The following is a 14,874-nucleotide window of genomic DNA, read 5'->3' as shown; positions in this document are numbered from 1 at the left end:
GTTTTATCAGCCTGCTTACTCTCAAGATTTTGGGCCCAAGGATTATGAGTTGGAAGACAAGTATGATTTGTTTGCCAGTATGAAAACAATTGAAACTGTTATGAATTATGGCTGGTTGGTCTGCCTGCGGAGTTTCCATTTGATCCTTTGCAAGTGCTTTGGAAAGAGAACTCTCAGCAGTCTGCTACATACACAACTGTGACTTTAGACTCTTACTGCACTTAGCTGCTTTGAATGACCATTTTGCTTCTAATCCACCCATTCCATTGTCAGATTTGTATATGAGTGACAGATTTGAAACTCAGGACCTACCTTTCATCCCAGTCTGCAACATGGGACTCAGTTATAATGTTTTAAGATATGCATCCCACTTTCTTTTCCTACCCTGAGCACACTTTTGAGCCTGCTCCATTAATTTGAATTGTCCATGCCCTACAACACTCCTTACCTGCTGACATCAGAGAAATCTTCCCCCGCTTTTCTTATTTTAGCCCTTTCTTCGTCGTCATTCTCTAAGAGCATCCAAGTTCACCTCTCCATCAGGTCTAGCAAAAAGAAAGAGTACTCGCAAGATTTCTTTCAGCTTTTCTTTCTCATACCTTTATTGGATGAATTGCACTCGAGGACTGTGGGATGTGCTACCTGAAAAGGTCCAAATCATTGTAGATTTTCCTGTCTAGCAGATAAGAATAGAAATCAAACTTCCTTTTGGACTAGGATACTTTAAGAATAATCGGAAAGGTGAATTCAGGTCATCTCACATAGGATTCAGGTAGTCCGCATTCTACTCTGAGCCTTCCTGTTGCCCCTTAAAATGAAAGTAATCTTTAAAACAAAAATTTCTGGGTGATGCTAGGGCAAGAAACTCCATTTCTGTTGCTATGGTTAAGGATCTTGAAAGGAATAACTAAGCACACATCCCAAAACTTCCATCTGTACCGAAAGCCATTGATGTAGGAAAAATATAGCATTGTGTGCACTCTGCCAGTTGACTGATTGCTTGGTTGTCATCAGAGTTGTGATAGCTGAATAAATATTTAGGATATTGCTCATCGTGTGAAATATTTTCTGCTCATATGAACCCATTTGTCACTCCTCATAAATTTCTGCATTTAAGCGCTGAGTGTGATTCTAGACACGTGGGATTGATTTAAAGCAGCAGCATCTGAGCTTTATCCAGCCAATAAATGCTGTCTGTGCGGTGTTCTTTTAGCAGCTAGCATTAAGATCCCCTCTCTCTCTTGGGGTGGGGGAGCTGACCAATGGCCTGGGGCCTAGAGAAGAGCCAGCTTTGGGCATCAGGGCCTGTACCATGTCCTTCAAGGCACAGGAGGGCCTTCCCGTCCCATAAATGCCCCAGTGCAGTGGTATGCTCCGAGTCAGGGCAGTATGTCACAGAAAGGGACCATGACAGTGGGTAGGAAGCCCCTCTGTGCACTGTCCTCCATGCACAGAGGGATCGGGATCACAGCCATGAGGATCAGGAATTTCTTCTGTGGGGCTTAATCTACTGTTGTGTAGCAGCATCACAGCTAAGAGACTAGACTGCAAACCAAGAAATCCCCGGTTCTTCTGTTCTTTCCTCTGCCATACACAGATCAAGGGATGTGTGAGCAAGCTATTCTCTCCATCTCGGCTGCCCCCTCTGCAAAATGGAAATAATAAGGATGGCAGTGATCTGTTGTGAAGGGTGGCTGTAAGGATTGCAGCCCCATAATGGAAAATCCATCCTTATTCTGATGGTGATCTGGAATGACCAATTCATTTGATGCCATAGCTAATTATTTCATTTGGTGCCATCGTTACAGGCTCTAATGGTGTGAACCAGCTCTGCGATTATGTGAAATGAAGGCTCTAAAGCAGAACTCCCCAAAGATCTATCTTGGCATTTCCCAGCGATGAGTTGGCCTTGCCATAGTGTTTCGTGTAACAGCAGGAGGACATTCTCCTGTGCTAGTGTTTTATTCCACTCTTGTCAGCTTTTAATTAGAAAACATGGCAGTCGTGCCAGCCTTTGCTACAGTCACCCCTGGTGGGTGTTGCCTGATATATGGGCTGCTTTCCTCTTGGAACCCCTATGGATACTTGAAAGCATCTCTTTCCCTTTTACTTATCATTCTAGGTCTTTGGCCACCGAGTTGCTTTAGCAGCCTGTTTCCAGAAACCTTATCCAATGCCTCAAACAATCATTTCATCATTTGCAGAGTATTTGTGGAGTGGGGTGTTGATTACTTCATCACTTTGCTACATCGCATTGCACTGTCAACACTGACTAATCTAGGGCATAAATTAATTTTTTGCAAATGGTAAAAGCAATGTATTTTAAGATCTATGACTATCCATATTGGCATGCATATATATTTATAAATCTGACACACTATATTGCAGGTGCGGGGTTCTTTAATAGTTTCTCTGTAAGTGTAATGTCAGTTCCTGGGATTGTAGCAGCCAATACTACAACAACCAATATGTATATACCTCTCTTCAACCAAAGTTCTCAAAGCGGTTTACATAGAAAAATTCCACTGACTGGTATGGAGGCAGCCAGGCTCGATCGGCCCGCCCCCCTCCCCTGATTGGCCGGTCTAAGGGGAACTAAGATGGTGGCCCCTGTGCCTGCTTCTGGTGATGTGGGCGCAGGTGCGGTGGCAGGAAGCGGCATACACAAATCTGGTCCCCTGTCCCCAAAGGGCTCACAATCTAAAAAGAAACATAAGGAGGGGTAATAAACAGTATCATTATCATTATCATTATTATTTACATTTTATATCCCGCTCTTCCTCCAAGGAGCCCAGAGCGGTGTGCTGCATACTTAAGTTTCTCATCACAACAACCCTGTGAAGTTGGTTCGGCTGAGAAAGAAGTAACTGGCCCAGAGTCACCCAGCTAGTTTGATGGCTGAATGGGGATTTGAACTCGAGTCTCCCCGGTCCGAGTCCAGCACTCTAACCACTACACCATGCTGGCTCCACCACCAGTGGCCACCCTCCAGCCGCTGTGCTGGGACTGGATAGGGCCAGTTGCTCTCCCCAAACCACATTGCCAGGCAGAATTAAGGTTGCCCTTCTTGTTGGTAGCTAAAAATAAGTCCTGATCTGCTATATTTTTGGATGCAGGGACAGCTCTAAATACACATGCACAACCTCCATCTCCAACCTGTATCTTTCTTTGAGAAAAGATAGAAGTGAAGCCCCATCCCGATCCCAGTAGGACTGGAGTTCAGCCCCTTCTTTCCCTTCTCTTTGTGGGATAAAATGTAATGGGCAGAAGGGTGGTAAGACGGGAGCAAAGCTCCAGGCAAGATCTTTGGTTCTTGTTGGAACTTCATGCCAAATCCTTACTCCGTACCCAGGAGCCTTGGGAAACTTACCCAGGAGCCTTGGGAAACTCCATTTCCCAGGCAGCTTGGCACTCTCAGTGCTGCTGTTGCTGCCCTTTTGGTTGCCAGGCAAGTTTCATCAGGAGGAGAAAGGGGGCTGATGCAATGCTAGGGAGAGCCGGTGCCAGGGCCAGGAGGGGCTGAGCATACTAGGAACTGAGCTTCAGTCTTGGGGAGGTTTGTGCTCTGCCGAGAGGCTCTGAACTGGGGGAGTTCATATTCTGAATTCCCCACATTTAAACCTGAGCTGCGTCACGCAGGCAAACCTGTTGCAAAGTGCACCATGAGTGTCCATCTGGCCTGGTTGTGTGTGTGCTGATGAGAAATGTATGGCTGATAGGCCTCCATAGGCCTCCAAATGAATGAAGCTGGCTTAGGGGTCCATGTAGGCTCATCCTTTCAACAGGACTCATTGTGGAGGTCTCTTCCATCTGGTGTTGCATTTTGAACCTATATTTTCAGACTTAGGGTTCCTGGAGTAATAGAATGCACATGCACCTTGTCAAGTCTGAAGGATGAGTACATATATAAAATTCAGCTCATATCCCTTTAAAACACTGAGAAGCAGCAATCGAAAAAGGATCTGGAATTCCCACGCCTGTATCTCTTAAAGGGGGTATGCACTGGGTTTTAGAGTCACACCCTTCAAACTTAGGTGAGAGGCTTGTCTGTGTTGTATTTATATACCTTTGCCCAAATACTGAATGTAATGTGAGACTGTCTGTTAGGCAATAACCCTTTCCTGCCCTGCACCCTGCAATCCTGTAACTGGCAGTGACCTGGATTAAATCATGGACCTTAGCTCATGTTGTTGCACTATAGCTGCAAAGTAGCAATTTATTGCTGTTAAGTATTTATTTTTTAAAAAAATGGATTATTAGTGTGGCAGGAAGGATTAGTTTGCTTTTATGCCATCTCTTTCCCAATAATGTTGGGCTTGAAATGCTTTTCCTAATAGAGACTTTTCCACCAATCTCTCTTTTGGGAGGAATTATTGCTACAAGCAATCCAGAAGGGGAAAGAGAGTTTGCAAGAAGCTGTGATGCCTGCTGGAGAAATGCACATTCCAATGTTGTTGCTGCAAAAAGAAAAGAAAAGAAAAGAAAAGCATCCAACTAGCTAGTTTATTCAATGCATTTGTTTCTCTCTCTCTCTCTCTCTCTTTCTCTTCAGCCTATGATTCCAACCAGCCCAACAAGCAACTCCACGACTCCAACCAGCACGATGGGACTGAGCTCCAAAATGGACAGCTCAACTCTCCAAGATGTTTTCATCCTCTCCCCTATGTCAGGACTCTACGGCCCAAGGTACATCTGGACTTGCAGATGCAGATCATCTTGGTTTTACAGGACTGTCGTTCCAGGCAAGGAAAGAGAAGCTCTCTCTCTCTCTCTCTCGCTCTCTCTCTCTCTCTCCCCCCCCTTCACACACACTTTAGGAACATAGGAAGCTGCTGTATACCGAGTTAGACCATTGCTCCAGCTAGCTCACAGTCTACACAGACTGGCAGTGGCTTCTCCAAGGCTGCAGGCAGGAATCTCTCTCAGTCCTGTCTTGGAGATGCTGCCAGGGAGGGAACTTGGAACCTAGATGCTCTTCCCAGAGTAGCTCCATCCCCTGAAGGGAATATCTTCCAGTGCTCACATGTGGTCTCCCTTTCAAATGCAAACCAGGGTGGACCCTGCTTAGCAAAGGGGACAATTCATGCTTTCTACCACAAGACTTCCCTTTTTGGGTTGGACACTTTGTTAATGGAAACCTTTACTTTGATCCAAACAAGTCGCAGCTGTCAGTGCAATCCTCTCCTACAGACGCCTTTGCAGTTAGTGGAGAGATCTCCCCTGCCTGCCTACTGCTCAGTGTGTCTGTCCTGCCTCCAGCCCCACCAGACATCACCCAAGAATATAATGTTCAAATAAGGTGAACACACCCCGAGTCAACTGTCAGGTCCCTCTTCCATATGAGGCTCCATATCATAGGGCAGGAGCTCCATATCACATGAAGCTTTCCTAAGTCTTTATAAAGCACACAGACTCAGGGGTGTGGGGGTCTGTATGTGATAGGTTGCTGGCAGCTGAGTTTCCAGATAGGAAAATATGAATACAAATTTGGCAAATATCTATATACTGCTTTCAACAAAAGTTCCCAGAGATATAGATAAAGATGGGTCCCTGTCCCAAAGGGCTCACAGTCTAAACAAGAAACACAAGACAGAAACCAGCAACAGCCCCTGGAGGGGTGTTGTGCTGGGGATGGATAGGGCCAGTTGCTCTCCCCCTGCACAATAAAGAGAATCACCACTTTTAAAAGGTGCCTCTTTGCTCAGTTAACAGGGGAACCTGCCTAAACACTTAAAGGAATGTGCTTGGTTTTAAACCCAAACACAGATTCATTCAGCACAGCCAGAAGGCACGGGTCTTCAGGGCCAGGCCAGTCTCTTCCCTATGGGAAAATGCTCCATGCACCTGAGACAGGAATTACCAGTATAATGTGCTGCGTGTTTCCTTTATGGATAGCAAAGAATGGCGAAGCCCTTTCATCTGGAAAATGTGCAAAGCAACTTCTGTGTTCAAAGACATTGAGGAATTACAACATGCTGTGGTGCATTCTGCTCTGTGTGCATTTCTTTTGTCGCTCTGGAAAGTCTGGTATGCACTCCCCTTGCCTGTCCTCCATGGGATATCATGGTGTTTGAGAAATAGAAGGCCAGCCTGTGGTAGGGTGAGTTGGCTGCCCTGGGAGGGAGACTTTGGAGCCATAGAGAGGGTGGCGCGTGGTCAGTTCCTCAATTTCCGCCTTGTATTGACTAGTCAAATACATTCTTTGTCACATCAGTGACACATGAGAGAGATTTCCCAGCATAAAAAGTAAACAGTGAGTGGTCTAGACACAGCAGGATTGTGGACGCTAAGCAGGCGTGGAATTGATTTATATCTGGATGGGAAGGAGAAAGGAAGACAACGTCTCAAAGCACCCTCAGCCTCAGGCTACTGCTTCAAAACAGCAATTTGTTGTTGTGTGGAGAAGGCCTCCCCATCTTTTTAAGTGGGTCTTGAAAACAGCCCTCCCTAGGGGCACTAGAAGTACAAAATATCTACAAAACGTAGGAAGCTGACATATACTGAGTCAGACCATTGGTCCATCTAGTTCAGTATTGTCTGCACAGACTGGCAGCAGCTTCTCCAAGGCTCTCTCAGCCCTATCTTGGAGATGCCAGGGAGGGAACTTGCAACCTTCTGCATGCAAGCACATGGATGCTCTACCCAGAGCGGCCCCATCCCCTGAGGGGAATATCTCACAGTGCTCACGCAGGGAGTCTCCCATTTATGTACAAACCAGGGTGGAACTTGCTTAGCAAAGGGGACAATTCATGCTTGCTCTCACAAGACCAACTCTGATGACTAAAACAATGCTAAAACTAACCAATAAATGCTTGTTTTCAGACAGAACTTATATATGATATGGTATTACATGAAAACCCAGACAGTAATCAGCATACATGCATCCTCATGTACCTTATACATCCATATTTTGAAAACAAGGAATGATAAAAAGAGAACTTGTGCAAGAGATATGTTCCTTCAGTTATATCAATACCATTTCCCTTTTATCCATGTGTTTTCATCTTATTTTCATGTCTGTAGAACTTTTTACTTCTTTATTTGTTTTGGAGGGGGAGGGGGACCTGGATGCACTGCCATTGGGATCTCCTTGTAAGCTGTACTAAGCCTTTGGACGAAGATCAGGGTATCAGTATAATTAAAAAAATAATAATCCGTGGCATGCTTATTCTTTGTATTTCTCCCTTTTCAAGAGATGAAATTGGAATCATGCCGTGTGATGACATCAGCAAATATGGCGTCGGAAAGCCCGGGATGAAGGGTTCTGAGTCTCCCAGCTACTTCTTGGAGCATGAAAGTGGAAAATATTACACCTTAATTGAAGGCGAGGGCCATCCCGCCAGCTCTGAATTTGAAAGGGGGAGAGCAACAGGGGTGCGGCGAAGAGAAAAGACCCCCACACATGGTAGGCTTGCTGGCTTTCGCCTTCCAGAGTTGTTATCAATATATCGTTTATTACATTTACAGGCCAATTTTTAGCCAGAGTTGAAGTGGGAAACTCTTGCCTCTGAGCACCCATTCTTGGCAAGATTAAAAACATGAGACACACGTCCAAAAGTTGGTTTGCAGCCCCACAGCCCAGCCAGCGCTTAGTGCAGCTCACCATCTTTCCACATCATAAAAACAAATGTCTTTGTCATTTGGGAGGAGGATGGAAAAGGGGAGACAATAGACACAGCATCCCTTTCTGATACAGACCTTGGGCTTTGTGTGGGCCTTAATAGAACAGCTGCTCATCTGATTGTGGGTAAGGTTTGCTCCTGTGGTTTCCCTTGGAAATGCTCTTCTGAAGTTGATTGTTAGTCGATTGCCAAGAAGAAGTGCTCTCCTGGAAACTCATTAGCTTTTGCGCCTGATCTTTAATTTTGCATTGCTATTGAAAGAAATGACGATAAATTAGATGGTCATAGATGGATAGGCACCAGAGGAGCTTTGCTGGAACCTGGACGGTGTTTAGGGCCATTTCTCTTGCACTGATTCTTTGCTTTGAACTCATGGTGGGTAGGTCTTTCAATGGCTTTTAACCATGACAGCTAATTGCAACCAACTTAGTGCCAGATGTTGTGGGCAAAGGGGTGGCTGGCTTCCCTAGCTCCTGCTTGTGGGCTTCCCAAAGACATCTCTTTCTGTTGGACTAGCTGGATCGATCTCACAAGGCATTTCTTACATTCTTGCCCAGGGTCTTGGTTGTGTGGGAAGAGGCCTATGTGTTTACAGTTGTACACACATATGTACCATGCAGATGTTAAACCGGACGTATAAATCCCCCCAACCTGCAGGAGATGAAAGGAAAAGGAAGGGACCACTTCAGTGGGCCTCTGTGTCTCTCATCATCATTGGCCTTGGCTTTAAAGAGCCCTCCACCACTGCTGCAAGTCTCACAGGAAGCAGAGCCCCTACATTGTGTGGGCTTCCCCTCTAGCAAGACAGACCAGAGCTGGGAATCTTGGTTGAGCACCTCCACCACATCATCTGGTGCCATCCAGCCAATGACATGACCAGCTTATCCACCCCAGCCCCTGCTGTGCCTCAAATGGTCCATCATTCAATGGGACATTGGCTATAGAGTCACCCCTTGCCAACCGCGAAGGAAAACCTTGTGGTTGACGAATTTGCAGTTGGTGAGCCATTGAAATCAATGGCAAACAGGGGGTTAGGGGAATCGCAGTCGTGAAAGGAACGCAAAATACAGTGGAAAATAGAAAAAAGAGTCAGGAGTCAGTAAGGAGGAGTGAAGGGGACCCCCCAAAATGACCCTGACTGCCAAAAATGACCTCCCGACTCCCCCAAATTACCCCTGCTCCCAAAAATAACCCCCCAAAATGACCCTGATGCCCAAAAATGACCTCCTGACCCCTGAAAATCACCAAAAAAAAACCCAAATTGCAAAAAGATCTTGCCAAACCACAAATAATCTTGATTATTCACAATTTCCCTGTCACGTCTCATGGATACTCAAAACCACAATTGGGAAACCCGCGGCTGGCGAGGGAGGACTGTGGAAGGGATCTCCTCTCCTGCTCCCAAAGGTTTTTTCCTGCCTGGAGGGGGCCCTGCTCTTTCTTCCACTGGAGAGAGAGGGCCCTGCTCTTTGTACCAATGATAAGGGAGGCTCAGTTGTGCAAGTGGGATGGGGCATTCTTGGTCATTGCCCCCAGGCTTTGGCATGCTCTCCCAATAAGCATGGAGAGCATTCTCGGCTTCTATAACAGCTTTTAGAAAGCAAGCAAGAAAAAGGTTTTTTTACCTAGGCTTTTAGATGACTACTATTTTTTGTCACTGCTGTTCTGTATGTTGGTGTGTATTAGTGTTTTATTATGTTTTTAACTTTACTATATTGATATTTTTAATATTGAACTATAATATTTATATTATTTTAATTATTTAAAATATTTGTCCTGTTTTAAATATATATTTTCAGCCGCCTTGAGATTGTTTTGGTGAAAGGCAATGTACAAATCTGACAATAAATAAAATCATCTGGGCCAAGTGTGGCCATTCAGGGGCCAGGGCTGGTACTCCACCTGATCCCCGGCCATAGGGCTATTGTCATCAGCACGGAGAACAACATAACATGATTGTAATGTTAAACTCTCCACCTACTCCAGAGGTGAGTAGGTCAGGCACAGGTCGGAATCCAGGGGCAGCAGTCAAAGGAGCCAGAGGCTGGCAACCAAGTCTAAAACCTTGCTAACTGAGCAAAGAGACACTTTTAAAAGTGGTGATTCCCTGTATTTGGCAGAGGGAGAGCACAAACAGCTCCCAAACCCGGGTAGAACACAGTTTTTGATTGTGTGAACGACCTCACAGGCTGACATCCAGACTAGCAAAGCACTTGTGCAATGAGCAGAGTGCATGAAGATTACAGAGGTGCACAAAGTCACAGGGATGTTAAAAACTGCGCTATTGTACTCTTGCGCAGTACACCTGCTAACTGAGCAAAGAGGTGCCTTTCAAAGTGGTGATTCTCTTATATTTAGCAGGGGGAGAGCAACTGGCCCTATCCACCCCCAGCACAGCATCCCTCCAGTGGCTGTTGCTGGTGTTTTTCTTATATTTCCTTTTTAAATTGTGACCCATTTGGGGACAGGGAGCCACTTTATTTATTTATTTACACCTGTGTATTTATTTATATCTATGTAAACTGCTTTGGGGACTTTGGTTGAAAAGCGGTATATAAATATTTGTTGTATTCATATAAGATAGGCATACAGGAGGGTCAGAGTCCAAAAGGCAGCTGTGTGAGGAAAAGAGCTAGGCAAGGTCTTCTTGAATGAGCTGTTCTGGCTGAGGTGAAGCCTTTATAGAGCCTGCTGAGCAGGGATTGGTCCTTGTGGGTCAGCTGATTCATTCATTCATTCATTCGATTTCTATACTGCCCTTCCAAAAATGGCTCAGGGTGGTTTACACAGAGAAATAATAAATAAATAAGATGGATCCCTTTCCCCAAAGGGTTCACAATCTAAAAAGAAACATAAGATAGACGCCGGCAACAGTCACTGGAGGTATTATTATTATTATTAGTAGTAGTAGTAGTAGTAGTATTTATTTACACAGTCAGACAGGTGTTATTGACTGGTTTGTTTTATCCAGACATCGAGTCCTTCCCAAGTACCTGGGATGGCTGAATTTTATTGTCAATGTTGTTGCTGTTGTTATAGATATCGTCGCAGAATATAGGCTGTTCCCAGTAAAGTTGCTTTTTGTAATTGGCTGATGGTGATTTCTGTGGCCCCTATGGTGTTGAGGTGCTGCTTCTTCTTCTTCTTCTTCTTCTTCTTCTTCTTCTTCTTCTTCTTATTATTATTATTATTATTATTATTATTATTATTATTATTATTACTACATTTATATCCCGCTCTTCCTCCAAGGAGCCCAGAGCGGTGTACTACATACTTGAGTTTCTCCTCACAACAACCCTGTAAAGTAGGTTAGGCTGAGAGAGAAGTGATTGGCCCAGAGTCACCCAGCTAGTATCATGGCTGGATGGGGATTTGAACTCGGGTCTCCCCGGTCCTAACCACTACCCCACAATGGCTCTCAGGTACTGTGCTGGGGGTGGATCGGGCCAGTTACTTTCCCCCTGCTCAATAAAGAGAATCACCATGTTAAAAGGTGCCTCTTTGCCAAGTTAGCAGGGGTGATTGAGTACTCAGCCAGTGGACAGGGTCAGTATTGCAAACTAGGTGGCACAGAGCTAATTTTTCCAGACTTGGTTGACACAGAAGTAAGGCCTTGCTTCAGTGCGCGTGTGTGTGCATACACCTGCACACACTTACTTGGTGTCTTACAGCAGCTTTTTATCAGCTGTGAGCGAGTTCTCTTCTTATTGCATATAAATAAGTGCTTTGTTGAGTTGCTGCTTGGTTAGCACTGGAGAGCAGGACTTAAGAGGACTCTGCTCCTTGTTCTCGGCCTTTTCCCCAAGCAAGAAAATCTCATTGGCATTTTGCCTTAATAGTAGGATCAAAGCAAAGCTGGAATGGTTCTTTGAAATGTGAGCCAATAAGATGGATTTGGCTTGCTTTCATAAACTCCGAATGAACAATGAGTTACAGTTAAGACACCAACTACATTATACCAGTGTCAGGTTTCAGCAGTGTTTAAATTTCCTTCTGATGATCACATTTGGACTGTGGCATTTCTTTGAGGAAACGAATTTGAAGAGCAGAAGATTAAGTCTGCTTTCTAACACATACACACTTTAGCATTGCTTCCTAGGTTCCAGAAATATTGGGGTCTTGTATTTCCACTGCAGCAACACTGCAATTTTTAAATAACGGTAGAAAATCATTCTTATTTTTTAATAAAGTTAGAAGATTGATTGGAATTTCTTGGAAAGTGCACAGTGGTGCATGAGTTTCTGTGACACCATGGAATGTTCTTGGACATTCTAACTGCTCTGGGGGAAAATGTCAACACTAGAGAGTGAACAAACAGTCAGGCTTCTGTGGGGAAAATGAAATAGGCCAGGAGAAAAACTTAGGTAAGAAAGAATTATGCGCAGTTGGCAGAAAAATTTTAAAGTATGGGAGACTGTGGGTAGGAAGGCCATGGAGGAAGAGATGTGTGGATAAACATTAATTTATTGATTTGGAAGTGACAAATCTTTGACTATACATCTCTAGTATTATGAAGGATAAAGGGAAGATGTTGGTGTTAACTGAGCAAAGAGATGCCTTTTTAAAGTGGTGATTCTCTTATATTTAGCAGGGGAAAGCAACTGTCACTATCCAGCCCAAGCACAGCATCCCTCCAGTGGCTATTGCTGGGGTCATAGGAACATAGGAAACTGCCATATACTGAGTCAGACCATTGGTCTATCTAGCTCAGTATTGTCTTCACAGACTGGCAGCGGCTTCTCCAAGGTTGCAGGCAGGAATCTCTCTCAGCCCTATCTTGGAGATGCTTCCAGGGAGGGAACTTGGAACCTTCTGCTCTTCCCAGAGTGGCTTCATCCCCTGAAGGGAATATCTTGCAGTGCTCACACATCAAGTCTCCCATTCAGATGCAACCAGGGCAGACTCTGCTTAGCTATGGGGACAAGTCATGCTTGCTACCACAAGACCAGCTCTCCTCCTCCTATTTCTTAGATCGTGAGCCCTCTGTGCGCTGGGACTCATCTTATTTTATTTATGTATTTGTTTATTATTTATTTTCCAGTGTAAACTGTTTCGAGAACATTTGTTGAAAAGCAGAGTATAAATATTTTTAGTAGGACTAGCAGTTGCTTGGGAAGAGCAATTTCTAAAAGGAACATTGCTACTGGACAAAAAGCAAGATTGTCCTTCTGGCTTCCCATGATGCCTGGTGTTGCTTATCTCCCTTTAAGGTCCTTAAAATAACAGCATGTTCTACAGTGGTAGTTGTCAAAATGTGCTGTGGAGGACCGCACGGTTCCTGGGAAGTTTATCTGGGGTTCCTCAATGAAAAGACTGCTAATGGCAGAGACATTTCCCCAAAAGATGGGGAGACATGATAGAGGTGTATAAAATTATGTCTGGAGTAGAGAGAGCGGGCAGAGAGAAGTTTTTCCCCCTCTCACACAACACTAGAACCAGGGGTCATTCCATGAAATAGATTGCCAAGAAATTTAGGAACATCAAAAGCTAGTACTTTTTCACAGAATGCATAATTAAACTATGGAATTTTCTGCCACAAGATGTGGTGACAGCCAACTGCCTGGATGACTTCAAGAGGGGTTAGATAAATTAATGGAGGGCATGTATGACTATTGCTCCATGGGCACAAGTCATGGGTGTGTGCTTGGTGTAAGGAGCTCCTGGCTCTCAGGGAACAAGTTCATTCCCTCGAGACCAAAGCAGCAGATTTGGAGAAGTTCAGAAAGCAGTTTACACAGGAAAATGAATGTAACATCTCAGAAACAACAGAACCCAGTACCTCATGGGTTAGCAACCTATGGGAGTGGTTGGCACCCTATGTGCTCTACACCACCACTCACTCTGGGCCACCCCAGTGCCCCCAAGTGCAGTTATGGGGCTGCTGAAACCTCCATAATTCCCTATAGGGAAGAACTTTAAAAAAGCATAACATCCATTACACCTTTAAAAATCAGCCCTCTGCCCAAGTCCTTTGAAATAATTCTGGGAGCTTCCTTGCCCCCACTGGGCACTACCAACCACCCTACTCTACTCTGGGCCATCTCTTTCCCCCCAACATGAAGCTATACTTTTGCTGAAACCTCTATTATTCCCTATGGGGAAAATCTTAAACTTCAAAAATTCACCAAAAACCAGCTCTTTGCCCAATTCCTCTGAAATTTGGGTGGTAGCTTCCACCCATTCGGCACTACCACCCCCACCCACTAGTTTTGCTCCGGGGCTGTTTTTTTAAAAAATCCCAAACGTTTTGGATTCGGATTTTGCAATTTTGAACAAAGAACAAAATTGGGGTGTTTTGGATTAGCTGATTTTGAACAAAGAACAAAATGGAGGTATTTCGGAGTTGGGCCAAAAACAAAATAGGGGGAAAAAACCCTAAACACACAATCCTAAAGTGAAGGTCTCAGGGAAAGAGGACATCACTCTGAGGAAGAGGGGAATGCTCCTTTAGAAGGGACCCTTCGGCGGATGATGAGCCCATATCCTCTCACACAGGGGATACTCGTCCAGGGGGTGGGGGCCTCCTTGTAGTGGGACCTGCGTGTAGACTTCATGGTGACTTGCCTGCGTGGTGTGAAGGTTGTGGACATCACGCGGTGTCTAGATAGGCTGTTAGGCAGTGCTGGGGAGGAGGCAGCTGTCGTGGTGCACGTCGGCACCAACAGTGTTGTGAAGTGTAGTCGGGAGGTACTGGAAGCCAAACTTAGGCTGATAGGTAGCATATTGAAGTCCAGGACCTCCAAGGTAACATTCTCAGAAATGTACAGGTTCACCAAGACAGGCAAAGCTGAGATTTGGGTGGGAGAGGGAGGGGGGCAAGAGAGAGTGGGGCAGGGGGAGGGGGGAAGAGAGGGGGCAACAGAGAGTGGGGCAGGAGGCTAGGGGCAAGAGAGAGTGGGGCAGGAGGGTGGGGGCAAGAGAGGGGAGGGGGAGGGAGAGTGGGGCAGAAGGGAGGGGGCAGGAGAGAGTAGGGCAGGAGGGGGAAGGAGGGTGAGATGAGAGAGAGGAGTGGGAGAGGGAGGGGGCAAGAGAGTGGGGCAGGAGGAAGGGGAGGGGGCAAGAGAGTAGGGCAGGGGGAGGGAGAGTGGGAACAGCCGGCCCCAAATAGTGCACAGATGCTCTGTGTGGGTTGGCTAGTAGATTAAATAATCATAAATAGCTTAAAAGATGGCAGGTGGGGAAATGAATGGAGTGTCAAGGGTCAGATAGAAAGATGAAGCCGGTCTCATTTTAACCCAGGGGTTCTCAAACT

General features: G+C 45.4%; 1 protein-coding gene across 16 annotated transcripts in view; it reads left to right on the top strand.

Moving 5' to 3' along the window:
• LOC128335599 (connector enhancer of kinase suppressor of ras 2-like) overlaps window positions 1–14,874 on the top strand; it is a 443,349-nt gene that overhangs the window by 296,592 nt on the left and 131,883 nt on the right. For all 16 annotated transcript variants that reach the window (XM_053274147.1, XM_053274152.1, XM_053274150.1 and 13 more), the window contains 2 exons: window positions 4,553–4,686; window positions 7,194–7,405. In XM_053274147.1, coding sequence (XP_053130122.1) covers window positions 4,553–4,686; window positions 7,194–7,405 — 346 coding nt within the window. The remainder of the gene's footprint in view (window positions 1–4,552; window positions 4,687–7,193; window positions 7,406–14,874) is intronic.

Source organism: Hemicordylus capensis, chromosome 11 (genome assembly GCF_027244095.1).
Source record: "Hemicordylus capensis ecotype Gifberg chromosome 11, rHemCap1.1.pri, whole genome shotgun sequence".
Taxonomy (NCBI): Eukaryota; Metazoa; Chordata; class Lepidosauria; order Squamata; family Cordylidae; genus Hemicordylus; species Hemicordylus capensis.
This window is presented reverse-complemented; position numbering and strand designations above follow the sequence as displayed.